This window comes from Antechinus flavipes, chromosome 4 (genome assembly GCF_016432865.1).
Source record: "Antechinus flavipes isolate AdamAnt ecotype Samford, QLD, Australia chromosome 4, AdamAnt_v2, whole genome shotgun sequence".
Classification (NCBI taxonomy): domain Eukaryota; kingdom Metazoa; phylum Chordata; class Mammalia; order Dasyuromorphia; family Dasyuridae; genus Antechinus; species Antechinus flavipes.
This window is the reverse complement of record NC_067401.1, coordinates 304,685,133-304,706,382: the sequence shown is the minus strand read 5'-3', so window position 1 is coordinate 304,706,382 and position 21,250 is coordinate 304,685,133. Positions and strand designations below refer to the sequence as shown.

The 21,250-nt window shown below is 32.6% G+C and overlaps 1 protein-coding gene across 24 annotated transcripts in view; it reads left to right on the top strand.

Moving 5' to 3' along the window:
- Positions 1 to 21,250, top strand: part of TRDN (triadin) — a 517,197-nt gene that overhangs the window by 355,971 nt on the left and 139,976 nt on the right. For 21 of the 24 annotated variants that reach the window (XM_051997667.1, XM_051997666.1, XM_051997657.1 and 18 more), the window contains 5 exons: positions 282 to 302; positions 6,669 to 6,701; positions 6,792 to 6,818; positions 9,364 to 9,390; positions 12,794 to 12,841. In XM_051997667.1, the coding sequence (XP_051853627.1) occupies positions 282 to 302; positions 6,669 to 6,701; positions 6,792 to 6,818; positions 9,364 to 9,390; positions 12,794 to 12,841 (156 nt within the window). The remainder of the gene's footprint in view (positions 1 to 281; positions 303 to 6,668; positions 6,702 to 6,791; positions 6,819 to 9,363; positions 9,391 to 12,793; positions 12,842 to 21,250) is intronic. The other 3 variants (XM_051997652.1, XM_051997655.1, XM_051997656.1) reach the window with 3 other exon arrangements.

Here is a 21,250-nt window from a genome sequence, read left to right as displayed (position 1 = left end):
TCCAAATAACGTTGAACAGGCATTGACAATAATAGCTTATCCTTTTTCCTTATTAAATATATTGGTGTAAAATATTCACAATTGGGCAAGATCTTCTTCAAACAAAATCATTTGGCATTCGGGAGTGGGAAAGAAAGAGAAAAAAGAAAAGAACAAGAGGAGGAAGCGGGAAAAGGAGGAAAAAAGAAAAATAATGAAGACTATGGTCTTATCATTTTAATAGATTAGTTTTCTCTTTCTTAAAGTAGTAATTACTCATATCCCTTTCATCTTTCTTTCAGCAGAACGTTCCAAGGAAAAAAGTAAGACAATGATGCTATTGCTTTTGTGCCGAACTGCATTAATGCTATTGCTTTTGTGCTGAACTGCATTATTGCTTTTGTTCTCTGTCCAGGTGAATGCTATCTTTTTGTCTGGGCAACTATACTATCTTTCTGAAGTTTCCAGTTTTTAAATTATTTTAATTATAAGCATACAGTGCTTTATTGAATGCATAGGTTCTTTGGGTAATAAGGCTTATTGAATGTCCTATATCACTAGGCTTAGGAGCTCAAATGATAGGGTCTTTAAGTCAGACTCATGTAATGAAACAATAAGGCTTTCAAGGTCACCTGTGATCAGATACAATGATGTAATGGTAGTTAATGAAACAAAATATGTGTCTTCAGACTATCAAGCTTGCTTGAAATAAATAGGTTATTTCTCTTTAAAAAGAAAATGTAAACGTTTCCTGGAAAGCAGCTTAGATTTTCATAAGGTTTATGATTACCATTTCAATTTTACCATCACAGATTGACTGAGAACATGTGAGCCATTGCCTTTTAGTAGGATATTTTTAGGGTATATCCTACGTGAATAGTATGGAGGGATGGTTGCTTGAACCTTTTGCAACAAATACCTTGTGCCTTTATCATTGCTTCGGATTAATTTTAAGCAAAATCCTATGTCATTTAAATCTTTCTCTTAAATGGTCAGCCACTTAGTGTGCACTTTCATCTTCTAGTTATCTTAATTATTTCTTCCTCCGAAGAAAAGTACTATAAATATGTATAGTATTTTCTTTTATTAATCTTAGTGTTCATAACTGTAAAGAGTTTTAACAAGTCAGCTTGCCTTCAGTAATATATTTTTCATGTCATTGACTTTTCTAAATATATCTATCTGAAAATAAAAGTTCCCTCCTTTATATTTACCTTTTTTTTCTGCATAAAACTATTAGGATTCTATGAAATTGTGGTACTTTAGAATTAAACTGCCTTGTTATACCAAAGGAAGAGGATAATGTAATTACTCTTCGAATCAGGCAGGGGGAGCAATCTAGCTATGAAGAAGAATAGATTCATTCATTCATTCATTTATTTATATAGGGTCTGTGCCTATGTACAGATGAATATCCACATGCTTTTTCAAGCATAAACTACCAACACTGAAAGAAGATAGGTGACAACCTGGAATCTGAAAAAAATGTTTCTAAAAAATATACTGAACGTTACCAGCTTTTACTCTTGCTGCTCAGGAAATATAGTTCCCTAGAAATAATACAGTGGCTCCTAAGTAGTCTTTAGAACAGACAGCCTTGCATGCTTAATATATAAATGTAACTTCACAAGCAATCGATCTTACAATCACATCCTTAAGAACTAAAGTTTTTGATTAAATGATTGGCAAAAAATAGCAGCCATTACTTTTCAAGTTACCTCCTGTTCACCTGCTGGATCTCTTTGACTTAAAAAGGAAAATATGTTTCTTCCTCAAAATCCTGCATTTTACTAGGATAATGACCAATCCACAATGATAGAACTTCCCTACTTAATATGATGTTTTTTAATTCATATTTTTGGGAAGGACATTTTTTATTTTTTATTTTCTAAAAGAGGGTTTGGCAATCTACAAAGAAAACATCTTATTAAATTGAAAGAAAAATGAAAAACAAATTTATTGGCATTCAAAAAGATAATTTGATACAATGTATCCAATACCATATCACACCAATCTTTGTTGCTTTTTTTTGCAATAAGCTAAAAAAATTACCTGTATTATTTTAGTTTTTTTTTTTTTTCCTCTAGTAGAATGATTCTTTAGTAGGCTTGGACTGTTATGATTGTACTTCACTAATCCCAGAAATGCTTTATATTGCATTTGCTGTTTGTCAAATTCTGCTTCAGCACCTGATATGAAATTTTGAGGATGTTTTAGCATATTGGTGTTCTATTTGAGCAGTGTAAGAATAAAATGATAAACTAAATGAAGGGTAGTAAAATAAATGCTGTAAAATATGGGGATCCATATAAATCCATAGATGAGCATTATAAGCAGTTTCTTCTCTATGTATATTATGATATGGCAAGTAGCTGTTTTAAACTAATAGTTTCAGTCAGTCAATAAACATTTATTAAGAGATTACTTTGTGCTAAAACCTGTGATGAGCACAAGAGATACAAGAAAGGCAAAAATAGCCTTTTCCTTCAAGGAACATTCTAATGGGGCGAAACCATTCAAACATCTATGTACATATAGTAAATTAGAGGAAAGCACAGAGAGAAAACAATGAAGTAAAGGTAGTGGAAATTAGAAGAATGGAATCTACCAGAGACCCACTATAAGAGTAGGTCTCTAGTAAAAGATGGGGAAATTTTTAGCTTATTCTTGAAGCAAGCCAGGAAACAGACATGAGGAGAGAGAGCCTTCTAGGCACGGAAGACACCCAGTGATATAATACAATCTGAAAATAGTGTCTTCTTTAAGAAACAACAAGGAGGCCAATGTCAATGGATTATAAAATATCTAGGGAAAGGGTAGAGAAGTAAGGTTTAAGAAGTCTGGAAATTTCCAAGTATCTAGGTTATAAATGGCTTTAAAAGTCAAATCAAGTATTTGTTATTCCTCATTAGTAATACAAAACCACTAGAGTTTGCGTATAAAAGTAACATGGTTAAGCTAGGAAGATAATTTTCACAGCTAAATAGAGGGTGGACTGGATTGGGAACAGGAAAGAAAATGAGACCAACTATCAGGTTACTGTCATAGTTGAAGCATAAAATTAGGTAGACAAACACCAAATTAGTTGCTATGTCAAAGAAATAAGAGGCATATATGAGAGATGTAGTAAAAGTAGAAATGATAAGTCTTTGCAACAAATTGTATATGTGAAGTTATTGAGGGGGTAGGATGCAAGTTAATGTCTAAATTGTGAAGCTGGGTGACTAACAAAGTGGTGGTGCTTTCAAAAATCGATATGAAAGTTAGAAGATGGGAAAATTCAGTAAAAAGAGAGTCCAGTTTTGAACATATTGAGTATAAAATGTCTATGAGGCATTATTTTGAAATTTCCAATAGGACATTAGAGATGTGAAGCCAGAAGTCAAAAAAGAGACTAGGGCTAGATAAATTGATCCAAAAATGCTCCGCATAGAAAGAATAAATCAATGCAGGGAAACTAACCAGATCACCAAAATGAGATGTGTACAGGGAAAAGAAAAGAGGACTACAGTCAGATTTTAAGGAAATAGCCATGATTAATGCATGATTTAGATGAAGATCCAACTATGGAGATCAAAAAATAACAGACAAGTAAGGAGAGAAAACTATATGCCATTGTATTATTTTAAGATTGGATGGACTAGATCAAATGACAATAGTTGTAAAGCATTCAACATTGGTACAAAGTAGACAATCGTTGTAATAAAATGCATATTTGAAATTTTAGCTTTAAAAATTTATTCAAAATTTAAAAAAATTTCACCATAATTTCAATTTATACATATGTTATAGTATTCCTTTTAAACTGATTTAAAGCTATTCAAAAGATGTTGTTGTGAAAGAACATGAATGTAAATAATTAACTTTATAAAACAAACAGTAAAGCCAATACTCTTTTTAGTAAGTTCCTTCTTGATAATTGAGAAAGAAGCACCATCTTATTTTATATAAAAATAACAGAAGATGCCTAAAAAGAACACTACCAAAAGTGGATTCCATAAAAAGTCCTTGTATTAGAAACCAAATATTAGTGATTTGTCTCTTTTACTCTCTCAACTCTCAAGCGTTTAAGTTTGACTCAGCAATTTTTTCTCTGAGTCTATTACTTTATCTCATATTAGACAAAGATATCTCTGATACATGGATAGGTTGTTTTCATAAAGCTTTTTAATAAAATATAAAATAATCTTATATTGTAATATTCTAGGCAGGCATTTGGCAGGTTGTCTTTTTTATAAGAGCATTTCTGATTCCTTTCTAGTTCTTTTGCCTTTTGCCTTTTTGGTGTTGTTTAGTTGTTTCAGTCATGTCCCACTCTTCATTACATTTTTTGATGGTTTCTTGGCAAAAATACTGATTTGCCTTCTCCAGTCCGTTTTATATATGAGAAACTGAGGCAGTTGGGTTATGTGATTTGCACAACTGTCAAATGTCTGAGGCCAGACATGAATTTTGAAGTCTTACCTCTATTCATTACACCATCTAAAGATCACAAGACTATTAGGTCTAACTGGAAGTTGTGATCTTCCATATTTGCTATCTCCCTCATTAGAATATGATAATTTTTTAAAAGTAATAAAAATTAAAAAACAAAGAGAATATGACGATATTAAAGACCTTCTTTAAGAGCAAGAACTGTCTTGTTTTCTATTTGTATCAGCAGTACTCAACACAATGCTTTGTAAATAGTAAGCACTTAATAAATCCTTCCTTCCTCCCTTTCTTCTTTCTTTCCTTCCTTCCTTCCTTCCTTCCTTCCTTCCTTCCTTCCTTCCTTCCTTCCTTCCTTCCTTCCTTCCTTCCTTCCTTCCTTCCTATTCCTCCAGGGTCAGATTGCTAACTATCCACAGATCTTAAATAGATTCCCACATCATTAAGCTTTCTATTTTCTTAAAATTTTAAATTGTTAAAACATGTGCTCTTCTAACTTTCTGCTTAAAGTACATTTTCATGCCATCATAAATTTTCTGACTAGATGAGAAGCAAGCCTTTGACAGTTTTAACATCTTAATTCTGAACCATATTTCCCAACATATTTTTCACCATTCTCCCCAGTTCCCATCCTTTTCATTATGGTTTCTAAGAATGAAGATACAAGTTGAGTTATTTTGATAGTTTTTGTTCATAAAATTTCTGTTTCTTCTTTGTAAGGCAGCATGATATAGTGGAAAGAAGAAGGGAAGAAAGGAAAGAAATATTTATGCCAGATACTGCGCATAATGCTTTACAATTATTATCTCATTTTATCCTTATATGTGACCTTCCAATGAATAGCCTGAATTATTTTGTTTAAGGATTGACTGATTTGATCTCCTTGCTATTTATTCAGTAGACTCTCAAAAGTCTTCTTCGGCATCACAATTACAGCAACCTTTTCTATTGCCACAAGATAGTAATTCTATATTTGGCTTTACTTCATGGATTGAAATAGCCAGAGAATTCCTGGCCTGATGATTTGCTTTCTGGTGGTAAGCCGCTCATCGAATCTCATGATCTAGAAGCTAGATTTCTATCCTAACCTATACATTTTTTAGTCCAGATCTAAACTTCTTTTTTCCCTTCCAATAACCCCACTAAGAGGTTGTCTAGCTTCTCCCTCTCTAAAGGAGAACCTGATACTTTCCAAGATAGTTCATAAAACTTTGGCTAACTATAATTGTTAAGAATCATTTCCGAATATCAAGGTTATATCTGCCTTTTTTTTTAACTCTCTTCATTTGCTTGTATTTTTGCCTTCTGGTATAAAAACAAGACTAAGGCCTCTTTGACATGACGGCGTTTCAACTATTTGTAAATAGCTATTCAATTTCCCTAAGTCATCTCTTCTCTAGGCTAGCTCTTAAGCCAGTCTTCATGTAACATATCTTCCAGTCTTATTAACATCTTAAACACATTTTAGCTTAGCTATGGCTTTCCTAAAATGTGATGCCCAGAATTTAAGACAGTATATTGTTCAAGTGCTCTTTCAAAACACTGTATCCTCTTAAATGCAGCCAAGGAGAGCATTGACTCTTTTTGGTAACCATGCCACATTATTGGCTTACCTTAAGTTGCAACAGAAGCTGTTGTCCACTTGTGCTTTCCTCATCCAATAATATATATATCTGAAGTTATAGAACTTTATATTAATCTCTATTACATTTCATCTTATTCAATTTGGGCAATAATTCTTGACTGTTATACTTTTAAAAATCCAAACTACATCAGATCCAAGATTTTACATATTTCTTTAAGAAACTTTATTATTTAGCTAAATTAGTCTTCAGATTTCAGGTACATTCATTTACTTGAAACCTTCCCAGCTTTCAAATATTATTTTCATTCACATAGCCTTTAGGAACTCATGATTACCTCCAAACCACAATGTTGCCTTTGATTAGTACTTTTATGGCTATTTCAAATTTCAAGTATTTACTATTTGAAATAATTAAATAATTTTATTTTATGGAGAAATTTTCAGGGAATAGATGAGAGAAAAGAAGCCAGAGAAGAATAATATGCATTATGTGATCCAGTTTGTTTGTATAATCGTTATTTATTGTATTAATATTTTGTATTCATATACACGTGTCTTTCTATAAAAAAAAGTCCAAAACAAAAACCAAAAACCCAACAAAATATATGTAAGAATAAAATTGATTTGGGAGAAAACCAGGCACTATGATCAATATAAACTTTTTTTTTCTCAGAACAAGAAAAAAAAGACAAACATGTGGAACCAGGTAAATATTCAAAATGTTTTAATTTCTCAATTTCACTAGTTGTTTACTTCAAGTTCCAATTAAGCATGAGCTCATTATTCTTTGTTACAGCAAAATCAACAAAAAAAGAAGCTTCTGGTAAGATTATGTTATTTTTTTCCTTTGGTAATTGTGAATATAAATCTTTTAGGAAAGAAAAATCATAAGATGCTATAAGACTTATAAAATAGCACATTCCCAACCTTCTTCTCTTCAACCAAATAAATAAACAACAAAGGAAAAAGTCACAGGTTAATGTCTGTTATGAAGTAAAAGGAGAGAGAGTCACTGATTCAAAGGTGGTCCCCACATGTGGCTTAGAGTTCCAAGACTAGTCTATGAATTTCCTTGAAAGAATATGACTATTAAGGTGAGGCATACTAAATAAAACCTCTAGATATTAAGGCTCTTTGTTGTCAAGGTTTTTGCTTTAATTATGGTTTTCCCCATCTTGTACTTTGAGCTTTATTTTCTCTACATCTGATATGTTTTGTTGCAAGGAAGAAGTGTTAGAGAGTTAAAGATATTTGGGAAAAGTAAATGATCTGCCAGTAATTGTTGATCACTTGCTGAGTGTTACCTGAAATGGTGTAAACAGAACTTTGCTCTTAAAAAGCTCCTGTTTCCCTTACATTGATATCTTTCTTGTACTTCCTAGTGTTGTCTCTCTTTTTCCCTCTCTCTCCCTTCCTCTATTCTTCCTTCTCTTTCTTCCTCTTTCTCTTTTTATCTCTATATAATGTGTATATGTGTATGTGTGTGATGTATATATAAATGTGTGTTTAACATTTATTTCATATTATTAGATTAATGTATATTTATACTTAATATTAATATTAGAAAATTATATATACTATATCATAGTGGATAGAGACCCAATAATTTTATCTATTTATCTAAACATTCATTTTTTTAAAAAAATTGCAATCCACATTATCTCCCTCCATCTAGTACCCCCATTCATTGAGAAGACAAGCAATATGATATAAATTTTGTATGTAAAAATCATGCAAAAATAGTTTTATGGTAGCTATGTTGCAAAAGAAACAAGATAAAAATTAAGTGAAAAAATTATACTTCAACTTGCACTCAGAATTCATTAGTTCTGTCTCTGGAAGAGGAGAACATTTTTCAATATGAGTTCTTTAAACTCTGGATCAATGAATTGATCAGAGAACTTAGGTCACAGTTGATCACCATTACAATATTGCTCTTCTTATGTACAATAATTTTCTATTTTTATTCACTATAATCTGCATCAGTTCATATAAGTCTTCCCAGGTTTTTCTCAAACCACCTCCTTTGTCATTTCTCATTCCACAATAATATTTCATGACAATTATATATTACAACTCATTAAAACATTCCCCAATTAGTGGGCATCCTCAGTGTTGAAGTGAAGAAGAATCAGAATTCTAATCCTCTTTCTGATACATATTTACCTTGTGGCTTTGGGCAAGCCATACTTTTTCCTAGACAAATCTATGACTGTGTCACTGCTCTGAATCTGATGGATTCTGGGAGTAACACATACCAATAAATCACATGGAAAACCAGACCTTTGCTCTTATCTTGAAAAGCATAGTTTTTGTAATTTTGTATAATGATATGCAATACTCCTCTATACCATTTTGTCTAATCTATTCTATTAGAAAAAAAAATGCCCAATCTTTTTTTTTTTAGTGATGTCATATTCTACCAAGATTCCATGATACTAATTGGGTGATATTAACCATTGAGAGATATCTAATGTATTTTATTTCCCGTATTTTAAACAAATATTTAGATAATTTCTTCTCCAAGTTATCTTTCCTATGAATTACTGAATTCCTCTACTAATTTTCTTCTGCTTGTGTCATACATGTTACATAGTTTGGCAATTTCATGTAGAAAAGATTCTCTTTTCACTTCTTGCTGTTTAATGTACTATAGATCAAAGACATAACATTCTTTCTATATCTGTTCCTTATTATAACTATGTACCTAACCTGAAGAGAACATCATTTATGTATTCAGAAAGTGAAATAGCTGGTTTGGTCAATTTATGTCCTGTACATTCTCTTCCTTCTTAAAGCCACTACCTTATTTCAGCAGCAGTTTATGCTTCATGTAAATTGTCTTTAGAGAAAGATTTCCATCTTATATAACTACCAAAAGGTTTATGACATTAAAAACAAAAATAAATCAAATTTTGATGTGTTACAAAATTCTATTTTTAGAGAAGAGAAAAATCATATTTTAAATAAGCAAGTTTTGGGGGAAGGAATGACTCTATGAATAATCAACATATTCATTAATAGCAATCAATTAGAGATAAAAAAACTTTATATAGACAGACCAATTTTTGAGACAAAATAAACCTAAGAAAACTCTTAAATAACTAGTAGAGGACATAATTTTAAAATAATTTCAAAACTAGGAAAAGCCTAATTTTAAGCTTTTCTAAATTTTCTAAAACTTTTGGAGGACATCAGATATAAAATAATAAAACAGTATATCTTTCATTAATCTGTTGAAGACTTTTTAAAATTTTCTAAAGTTTTGAATCTAGTCTTTTAAAAAATAAAATAACCTTAATAATAAAGAGTGTAAAAAGAAACAAAATAAGATATTAACTGATGTAAATATTATTTTTCTTTAACAGCTCTAAGTGAAAAACAAGTGAAATCAAGTATGTTTAATACAATTTTTGCATGTTTTATATAAATGTGGAAGCTTATTTTCAAGTATTTGTTTCATCCCTTTTGCTTTGGGCAAAATTAATAATATTGTATTAATTTCTAGGAGATGCTCTCTTTGCTGTGAACATGTTACACTAGAATGATACTTTAAAAAATATTTAATCCATGCCTTCCCTAAGAGGGAACTTTTGTCTTTAGATATTTTGTTTTTAATGTTAATTTGTTCATGTATAGATTTCTGTGGAATGTCAATGTGCAAGTTGTTTTTTTTTCCTCTTTTTGCGTGCTATAGTTTGAATTAACCCCTATAATGTCATGCAATAATATCCTTGACTGAAGCAAATAGTAATCCCATCTTCAATCTATTAAGCAATTCAATGTAGCCAGGACTAAAGTGCCTTCTATATCCCTACATAAGGTTATCTTTAACTAAAGGAAGATGGACATATATTATTAATGATCCTTATAAAGTTTGTGTTTGTCTTTAAATAAGGAAATTTTGATTGGTACATAGGCTATTATTCAGCCTTTGAAATGGTGGAGATTGGCAATGATTCTATGTATAACTTGAAGGAAAAGTTGAATTGATTTGTTGGTCTAGCTAGATTAGATAAGAACCTGGCAGATGCCAAGAAATAGAAATTGTTTTCCTTATTATGATATAAATTTGCTTTTAGGGAGAGATTGTTTCTAGCTATTCAAGCTTTTACATATTAGATTTATAGGCAAGCCTGAAAAAATATGCATGGTCTAAAAGGGTTTATATTTTTCTACAGGATTATAGCTGCCTAGACATCAATCATGATTCTAATAAATATACAAATAAAACAGATAGAAATAGCTAACATTTCATAATATGCTGTGTACAATGTCTGACTTTGGGGATTGCTTATTTATTTGTTTGTTTTGTTTAGTGGGTATATGGAGAGGAAAAAATGGAAATAAATCATTTAATGACATGGTTACAGTTTTCATGAATGCTTCTATCCTAGTCTTGAGATGAACCTAAAGATTTCTTGAACTATAAATCTTGAGGCGTTCTTTTTTATGGTAATGCTTATGTTATGGAATTGCATATACAAAGGTATGCACAAGAGATTATGAGTAATTTTAGAGAGTCAGCACAGAGCTATGGATTAAAGATAAGCTTGAAAATGATTGGCCCATTCTCAAGAAGACCTTTAAAAAGTCAAGTATTTCCATTTGCAATAAAAATTTGAAAGACATCACCAAACTGCCAAGGAAGCACACTGTGCAAGAAACACAACGTTCCCATAATAATGAATCAAAATTATTACCTTTCTCCTTCATACCCCACCTCACACAGACATACACACTTAACATCTCAAGACAGATGGTGATGTCAGAGCATCAGCAGCTCAAGTTAAAGATCTATAAAGAGGTGATTCATAGCAAAATTTCCAAATGACTGAAAGACTTGAACATGTCCTGTTATCCTTTCCAGGATCTGAAGCTGTTTTGCCATCAACTTCAAGTCCTTTCTATTAATGTAGCCTTAGTTGCTAAAAGGACCTTTTTACCAGTAAGGAATAAAAAGTAACCATTTGTCAGAACTGTTTCAAAACTCAGCTTCAGTGGGTTAGATAGGAAAAATGAAGGTATAGCCAAGCACCTTTGATAGCAAGAGATGGTGCAGCTAAGCCAAGAACAAGTTTATCACATCACTAACCTTGACAATTCTCTATTCCAAAGATTTCTTGCATTTTTTCTCTGCCATTCAATCTGATTCGTTGTCCTGAAACTTGGCTTTATTTTGTATCTTCTTCATTTGTAGATTTACTCCCTGCTAATTGCTAAGCAATATAATTCAGGGCATCTTAAACCTTTTCCACTCATGATCCCTTTGTGTCTGAGAAATTTTTACATGGCCCAGGGTGTATGGGCATATAAAATGTATACAAATCAAACATATCTTGATAACAAATCATAAGTACATGACTCCCATATTCAGTTACAAGACCCCATCTGATGGGGAGGGGGAGGTTGTCATTGAATATTTTGCATCTTCAATTTGGTTATTTCAAAATAATTTGAAATACCTAGTTCTTAACTCTGTTTTATATATTAATTGCAACTTGGAACCTATTCCACCTACTTTCCTACTTCAGCTGCCTTGTTAGTCTTGACTTAAAAAGGATGTTGATTTCAACTTAGCCTCAGAATTTATAGTCTTAATTCACAATCCATCGAGATATTCCACTCTGAAGTTAGTTTTCTTATTTATAGTGAAATAAAAGACATTTAATTCAATATGAAAGTGATTAAGAATAAAACAGGTAGCAAGAGTATGTCTTAAAATAATTGCTAGCATTTATATAGTGTTTTATAATTTGAGTAATATGATAATTTGAGTATATTGAGTATATAAAATATAACCGAGTATACATAATATATACAGATTAAGCATATATATATTATAATATATATAATTGAATATATATAATATAATAATTTCAGTAATAATATGACTACTGGGGGAAAATTTAATCAGGTCTAGGATTTGTTCTAGGCTTATCATGTGCTATATTTAGCATAATTCCTAAGAATTAAGTCAATTTCAGTGTTCAAAATATCAGATCAGAACTGGAAGAACTTGAGTTCAAAATCTGAATAGAAGGATATAGTTTGATATGCAGAGAAATCCAAACATAAAGTTATATATAAGCTCTAGATCAACATATCAGGGAACAATATGGTTAGTATGGCACAAGTAGGAGCAGAGTTCACATGTAGAAAAACAGGTGGAAATTTGTACTGCAAATTGTGCTGAAGAAAATGGAGTGAGGTTGGAAATGGAAGGATCACTTTTTTACTGTTAGTTTATACAACATTTAAATAAAAATCTCATCTTTGTTTTACAACTGGCATTTTAAGAAATATATTTATTTTCTCACAAATAACAAATAGTCTAATCATTTTTTTCCAAGAACAATATCTATTATGATACTCATGTTAGGCTGCTTTAGTGAGCTCCAGTAGACATTTTCCTTCAAATAAAAAAAAAAAAACAGAAATTCTCCCGAGAGTGATCTTGATATCCTTTGAAATTACTTGTTATTAGTTTATTTTTTGCATATTATGTATGACAGTATAGAGATGATTTTTCCTGTGCGTTTTCCCCTTCTATTAGCCTCCTTTTTCAATATTATAGAGTATTTGTCATCATATACTTTCATCAAGTTATTAATGAAAATCCCTTAGTAAATAACCTGATATCGCTTTTTGCTTTTTCCATCTCTTACTTTGCTTTCCAATGTCTTGAGTTCTGTTCTGTTTGTGCAGCTTAATCCTGATCTGCATTATAATAATATAAAGTATTGATCTGGCATCACTGATACTAATTTTTCATTCCTTGAATATCTGAATTTGCAGAAACTGAGCGAAGCAAAGCAGAGGTTGCTGCTGCCTCAACAAAAAAAGGTAAATGATGCTGGAAAATAATGATGTACTTTTTAAAATGTAACCATAACTTATCTCAGTCAAGATTCCTAACACAATGCATTATGTAGTGGATGTGTGATACCTCTGGATATTGAGTTCCCTATTTTAGTGATTAAAGAAACAAAATCATTTTTTTCAAGATTTATAGTGTAGGTGTTTAACAAGGTTTTGTTTTTAGTATTTTAATAACAAATGTTTTGTGACTGTGGAGCCATAAATTAAAACAGCAATTAAAGTTAAAGAAAGTATGTTAAAAATTGCAGATTCATTTTTTTCTTTTTGGAAATTAACATAGTAAAATTGTATTAAGCTCAATAGCATCCTGAACATTGGAGCCACATTTGAATTCAATATACTGCCTTAGAAAGTTCTGTCTTGCACAAATGAGACTTTGATGGATGGAACGAGCACAACCAATCTTTCACTTTACTTTGGAGATCATATCAACTCATGTAAACTCACCTCAAGAGATGAAACTCTAGGGATGGGGGAAATTTTTCATGTGAATCTGTTTGAGATGAAATTTTTTTTTTAGGTTTCTTATGAACTACAGTACTGAGATCACTACTTTTTTAAAGGAACATATAACAAATCACTGTATTTAAAACTATCCTTATATGGCTTGTGGGAGCATTCACTATATTCTATTTAAGATCTATCATTATGAATGTTTGAAATTGATTCATTTGTTTTGGCCTCCACTTACAGATTAGAGTTCTTATCTATCTAGCCCAATTTTGTCATTGAATAGATTTGGAGATAGGGGCACAATTACTTGACATGCTTAATTAAACTCATACAAATAGCAAGGAATGGGATTTGAACCTAGTTCCCCTGACTCTCTAGGAAGAACAGAGAACTAATTATAAAACTTGTATTTTTGACTAAGCTGCCAAAGCTGATACATAATATACCAGATTTGTCTTTGATCTTGTAGCAGTTATTTCCTCTTTATGTACCTCAATTGTTTCATCTATAAAGTAAAAAATTGGAAATAGTACAGAATCAGAGAATCACAGATATCAGAGTTGAAAAGAACATCGGACATCATTTAACATGACCAATGTATAAACAAAAACACCATCTATATAATTTTCATTAAGTGGTTATCTAATTTTTGTTTGAAACAATTAATTTAATTGATAGATAGTTCTGTCTGGAAAATTTTCCAACCACAAAGCCTAAATTAATTTCTTTACAAATTCTACATGCCTAATGTTTTCTGGGACAAAGTTAATAATAACCATAATAGCTAACATTTACTATAATGTTTACTATATGCCAGGAACTGTTCTGGGTACTTGACAATTATCATCTAACTTAAACCTTAAAACAATACTTTTAGATAGGTGCTATTATTATTCCCACTGATATCGCTTAAAATTAAACAGATTAAAAAAAAACTGAGGCAAACAGAGATTAAGTGATTTTTCCAGGATACACAACTAATATGTGTCTGACCCCAAATTTGCACTCAGATTTTTACTTCAGGCCCAATGTGCTAGTGGTCTCTGCACCATTTATCTGCTTCTAAAAAAACAAACCTAAAAACTGCCCCTAAGAAAACAAGATAACTGAACAGACTTTCAGATAGTTCAATGTAGTTATGATATATCTCCCCTACTCTGTCTTTTCCATTTTCTATGTTTCCTTTTAATTCTAATATTCTATGATTTAAATTAAGATTGGCAGCACTCTAGTTAATGTCTTTGAAAATGTGAAGGATGACTTTGTTCCACAAAAAGAACAATTTTCCTTCAACTTTTCTAAAGAATGGCCAATAGAGTAGATTTTCCCCATTCACCACATATCAATACATAGTTTTTATATACCCATTTGTGTAGAATATCAAACTATGATTTATAGCAAAATAGAAATATTAGGACACTGTTCAATATCTTAATCAACCAAAATTAATTTTCCAATTATTTACTAAGAGGATATATCATCTACAAATAAAATATAAGATTATAAGCAAATAGCAGAATATTCATATTATTTTGATTCATAATTAGAGAAATCTGCCAAGTTTCCACATATTATTACTCAGGACACTATGAGCAGGGTGTGTACAATGAATATCTTTTTGTTTACTTCTTGACATGGCCTAGAGAATAAAATCCTAGACCTCCTACTAGCTGGCTTCTTACAGTTTCTACCTCAAATATATCCAGCCCCCTAATCCTACTATAAACTGCTGATTTTTAAAATTAAATACATTTTTTGAGGAGTTGATATTCCTACCACAAGTATCAATTTTGAATGTCTTATAAGAATTACCACAGGCTTTTAAAAATGCTCCCATATTTAATCAATTATTTAGTTAACTACATATCTTGCTCTGAATTTAAAAAAGCTTAGAATTTTAAAAAATTATGTTAATTTTATAGGGTTAGAATTATAACCAATCATTTAACCTCTCAATTTATCTAGTTAATTTAAGAAATTTCTAGAAGAAGGGCTTTTACTCACATCATACCAATTAACAAGATGTTTTTGGTTATTTTTGTTCAAGTTATACAGTTATATGAAATGCTATTTGACTTGGTTAACTTAGACTTTGAGAATTTCCTTATTCTTGTTTTTTAGTCATAAAAATTTTGTTCCTAGGTAACAGAAGCAATGCCAAATAGAAGAACAGAGGAATATCTTTCTGCACTTATAATTTTTTTTTATATTTACAGCTATCATTGAGATATCACAGCTAAATATATCCTATTTTAAAAATCAAATAGCCAATCATTAAAAACCACTCAACAGCCTACTTCTGAGCAGAAGCCATATGTAGACAAGCACAACCCAAGAGCATTTATATCTGTTCTTGTGGGACAACTGGTTCCTACAAATGTTTTTACTATAGTTTACAACACTGCTTAATGAGCTGTAGTCAATCAGGCAGACCACCTCCTTCAATTCAGTCTTAACAAGCTGTATGCCTACAAATAGGATTTTAATTTGACTTGACATCTTTTCAGAATTGGTTTGGTGCCTTGTATGGCAGAATCTTTAAATCATCAGTAGTCTTTGCTCATTTATTTCTGCCTAACAGTTTATTATTTTCAAAATTGGGAATCGGGGAGAGTCAGACAAACCATATAAGAGAATGTCTAGTTCTGGGAGCCAGGCTGTCCTATGAAGTTAGGCAAATGCTATATGTTTTGACATTGTCAGAGAACCACAGATCTAATAATCTAGGGATGAGTAGTTACAGAGAGTGAATGAAAAAGATCAGGAGGTTAACCAAGGGGAGAATATAGCTAAGCTATGAATATCCTAGGTCAAATTTGAGCTATATTTCAAGATATGAGGTATTAATCCAATAAGAGACATGCCAGGTTGTCAGTAAAGATCCAAAACCAAGCAATTAATTGTTGGAATACATGGGAGCCACTTGACAGTGGCTGCTGGAGATCCGACCCAGACCTGCAGCATCCTCGTGTGAGAGGATGATACAGGGAGACTGAAAAGCAGTTGCTGTTCTCTGATCTCTCTCTCTTCTTCCCTCAGCCTCCAACTTATTTCATTCCCTAGTCTGCAACACCTGTATCATCAAAGGCTGCCCTGACACTCCTTCAGATGCTATGATCCACAACTAGGGAGGCTCTTGAAGAATTGACCTGCCCAATAACAATAATAAATTGGAGGCAGAGGGAAGAGGAAAGAGGTCAGACAATGCAACAGCCTCTCAGTTAGAGAACAACAGCTGCCTCTCAGTCTCTTTGTATTATCCTTTCACAAAAGGAGATCCATTCTGCAGGTCTGGATTGAATCTCTAGCAGCCATTGTCAGATGGATCTCAGTTACAACATATGGTTCCTGAACATGGGGTATACAAAGCGTAAGAATTACAAGAACCAGCAGCATTCCAGAGCTGTTCGTGAGAAGGATTCTTCCAGAGTTCCTTTGGTAACCCACGGGGTAAGGAAGGAAGAACAGCTCCAGTAAGACTTTTTTAGTCGGGGTAATTAAATGGGCCAACACATCAAAGGGCTGAGCCAGGAGACTGATGAGAGATTTAAATGCCTGTTCTGATTATAGTCCTCTTCTCCATTTGAGAGTTTGCTTCCATGATAGCTCACAAAATCAACACTTGCCACAATCATCCAGAAGTGATAGTGCTGCTTGTATTCCTCAGTGTGTGGACCATGCTGTGGAGAAGAAATAACAATAAAACAAAAAATGGGGAATTGTTAAAAGGCAGGTCAATTCTCTGAGAGCCTCCACAGCTATGGATCATAGCATCTGAAGAAGTTGCAGGGTGGCCTTTGCTGACAGGTATTGCAGACTGGGAATGAAATAAATTGGAGGCAGAGGGAAGAAGAGAGAAGTCAGACAACGCAACTGCCTCTCAGTCCAGAGGTCAGAGAATAGCAACTGCTTTCAGTCTCTTTGTATGATCCTCTCACATAAGATCATAAGAGATCCATTTTGCAGCAGCCACTATAAGGTGGCTCCTGTATGCCAACAATTAACAATGGTTTGAAGCACTTTGAAAATGTTAAATTATGATGTAAATATTATTATATCAGTTATTGTTTTCATTATTAGTGTTATTAAATGTGATTTAATATATCAGTAGCCCTATTATAGATAATTGTTGAATAATGTGCTGTCTGCCATAGGTATCTCTGTGATGTCTAGAATCTAAAATTTAGAGGTCCATCAGAATGTACATATTGCATTATAGTTATGACAGAGCAACCAAGGAATCATTCTAACTGGTTGTTTTTCTTGCATAGGTATTTATAAATCATGAAGCAGGTGATACATTTTATATACACCAATGCTAGTTGTCCTTTTTCAGGAATCTGCAAGATAAAGGCTACATAACTCTGCTCTCCCTCTAGATGGTCATTCACATAAGAATAAGAGATAACTCTAGGTCTAATACCCAATCTGGTATCTCTTGTCTCAGGAGTAAAATTCCCAATAGTATCAAGTTTATTTTATTTAGATGGCTGACAGAATGAAATATTCTATATTGTATCTGAAACAGTATCTCATAGACTACAGAAATAAGTTTTTTCACAGGGTAGATTCGCCTTTCAGTTTTGACATCAAATTTGCAAATCACATTAGCCCATCTAGGCCTTGCAGACCACAAAGTTCTATCCCTTCCATTGATACATGACTACATAGGACATAATTCCCTAGCACAACCATTACATAGTTGAGAATTAAGTTAATTCTTGGCCTATTATATAAATACTTAATTGGAACATGGGGAATTCATTCTGAAGAGAACACAATTCTGTTTGAACTAGAACTCTATTTAGTGATTCTTTTTTGATCATTTAGTGAGTCAGCTTTTTTTCTTAAGCATTTGTTATATGTAAGACATGCTGAGTACTGGGGATACAAAGAAATGGAAAAATATGGTAGTTGTCCTAAAGGAGATTATATTGTAATAAAAGAGATAACATGTTATAACTTTATATACAAGATACATAGGTTATAAATGTAAGACAGTCCTGAAAGAGAGACTCTGTGTGTGTGGAGGTAGGGAGGGAAATTTAATCAAGAAAGGACTCTTGCAGAAGGGAAGGTTTGAGTAGAATTTAGAAAGTGGTCAAAGAAGCTAGTTGAATGAAGAGGCTGGAAGCTAGTTTTCAGAAGTTTTGAAATTAGTGAGAGGAGAGAAACTAGAAGAACCTAGTATAGATACCTTTCTCAAGGAATTTATCTGAGAAGGATTAGAGAGACAGAGGCTTCTAGCTAGGAGGGACAGTCACATGAAATGGGATTCAGAATCTACTCATCTTTTTGTAGTTTACATTTTTAAATTGCCAAAATGATGACAGATAGTTGTCTACATGGAGTTATCCATTAACTTCCAGTGTCTCTGAAAGTTTCTATTTCAATAACTTTATTTAGAAATGAAATAGACATGTAAATTGTTTTCTTAGAAATATTACCAGGTTTCTGAGTTCATGCAAGAAGAAAGTAGACATTTAAATGCAATTATGCAATTGATTTCTATGAACAAGGAAAAAAAGAAAAGAAAAGAATAAAGAAACCCTCTGAGAAATTCCAGCAAACTGAAATGGAAAAATTGGGGATAAAATGCTCATATGTTTTAAGCAGTTATTTGCTCTCTCACTTTTATATTTAAAATATTTTAATAATTCGATTGATTTACCTTCTTGTCTTTACCTGAATGGAATATTTTCATTCCAAAATTAATTCTAGAAATAACTTAATGAGGGGGGAGGGAGGGAAAGCCAAGATGGCAGAGAAGACACATGCTTCATTCTGAGCTCCCTTCTACCCTCATTTACTGATTACCAAATTCAGACTCTGAAATAGTGCTTAACTGGTAGAATCCACAAATATTGGGGAAATAATCTGGAAGATCACCAGTAAAGGTCTGATCTAATGAGGGAGGGGGCGCAGCACAAGCAGGGAGGCAGAACACGGGGGCTAGCACATGCTGAGTGGACCAGGATGAAGTGCAGAATCTGCAGGTGGAGAATTTGCAGGGAGGACTCTACCACATGTTGGCTGCTCTGCTTTGGTTGCACAGCCGTAGATCAGCAGAGAAGTCACATAAACGCCAAAGGTAGAATGTATCTCAAAACACCAGAGTTTAACAGGATTGGTCACACCCATCCAGCACCAGGAGTGACTCAGAATGGACCATAGCGCAGCTGCTCAGCCACATTCCACAGTGTGGGGTTTTGCCCAGAGCAGTCACACTTCTTCAGCACAACAAGCCTCTGCCCAGGGCAGTGACACTTTCACTGCATGGGGCTCTGCTCAGGGCAGTTGCACTTTGGCAGCTCAGCTGTTCTTTGCAGCCCTTCACAGGACAGCTACTGTCCCTCTGTCTCTATCCTGTAGAGGAAGCTGGTAACCTTCTTGCCCTGAAGGCAGAACCCAAGAGCTTTTAAAAAATGAGTTAAAAAGCAAAGCAAACTCTAACTACAGATAGCTTCTATACAGAAAAAAAGCAGATTTCTAACCCTAAGGAGACTAATAGCAGACAGTCTCCAGACAAAACCCCAAAAGGAGATGTAAACTGGTCTCCATCACACAAGGCTCTCCAAGAAGAAATTATTAAAGCTTTTAAAAGCGAGCTAGAAGAAAAATGGGGAAAGGAAAGAGAAGCTCTGCAAGAAAGTATGGAAAGGGCATATAACTCAGTAAAATAAAAATTTGATAAAGTAGAAAAAGAAAACAACTTCCTGAAATGTAAATTGGAAAAGGTAAAGAACTCCCAAGGAAACAGAATTTGTGAATTGGAAAAGATAAAGAACTCACAGAAAAGTAGGATATGTGAATTGGAAAAATAAAATAACTCATCAAAAAAATTAGTGAAATGGAAAAAATTCCATAGAGCAAAACAACTTAGTTAAAAACTCAATTGGACATATACAAAAATAAGTTTTAAAAGTTAATGAAGAAAATAAGTCATTAAAAATCAAAACTGAACAAATATAAATGAATGATTCTTTGAAACATCAAGAATTAATCAAGCAAAACCAAAAATATGGAAAAAATAGAAAAAAAGTTAAATATCTACTTGGAAAACCACTAGAAAATAGATCTAAGAGAGACAATCTGAAGGTTATTGGACTTCCTGAAAATTATGATGAAAAAAAGAGCCTAGACACTATTTTACAGGAAATCCTCAAAGAGAACTGCCCCGATGTAATAGAATCAGAAGGTAAAATAGGCATTGAAAGAATTCATCAAACACCTTCTGAAAGAGACCCCAAAATAAAAACTTCAAGGAATATTGTGGCTAAATTTCAGAACTATCAGACTAGGGGGGAAATATTACAAACAGCCAGAAGAAAACAATTCAAATACTGAGGAGCCACAATAAGGGTCACTCAAGATCTAGCAGTTTCCACATTAAAGGATTGAAGGTCTTGGAATCTGACATTCCAAAAGGCAAAAGAACTTGGAATGCAGCCAAGAATAAACTTCCCAGCTGAATTCCATTTATTCCTAATGGAAAAAAAAAAAAAACAGAGCTAAACAAAAAATTTGACCTCCAAATATAGGACTCAAGAGAAGCATAAAAGATAAAAAGAACTCTTGAGAACTGTATTTCTGTTACAGACATACATAAAAAGCATGTGTATAATTTGATTTTATTGTTATAATACAAAAAAAGGAATTAGAATTGGAAAGGGGATTGTATCAGAAAAAGGGAAAAGGGGAGACAAAAAGAGGAAAATTACATCTCACATAGAGGTAAAAGAAACCTATCATATCTAAGGGAATTAAAGGAGGGGTAAGAATATTGTATGAATCTTACTCTCATAAGATTTGGCTCAAAGATATTTGGTTTACAGAAAAATTTCTTCCACCTCATTGAAAAGTGGGAGGGGAAAAGTGAAAAAGTAAGGAGTAAGCTAAATAGAAGGGAATACAGAAAAA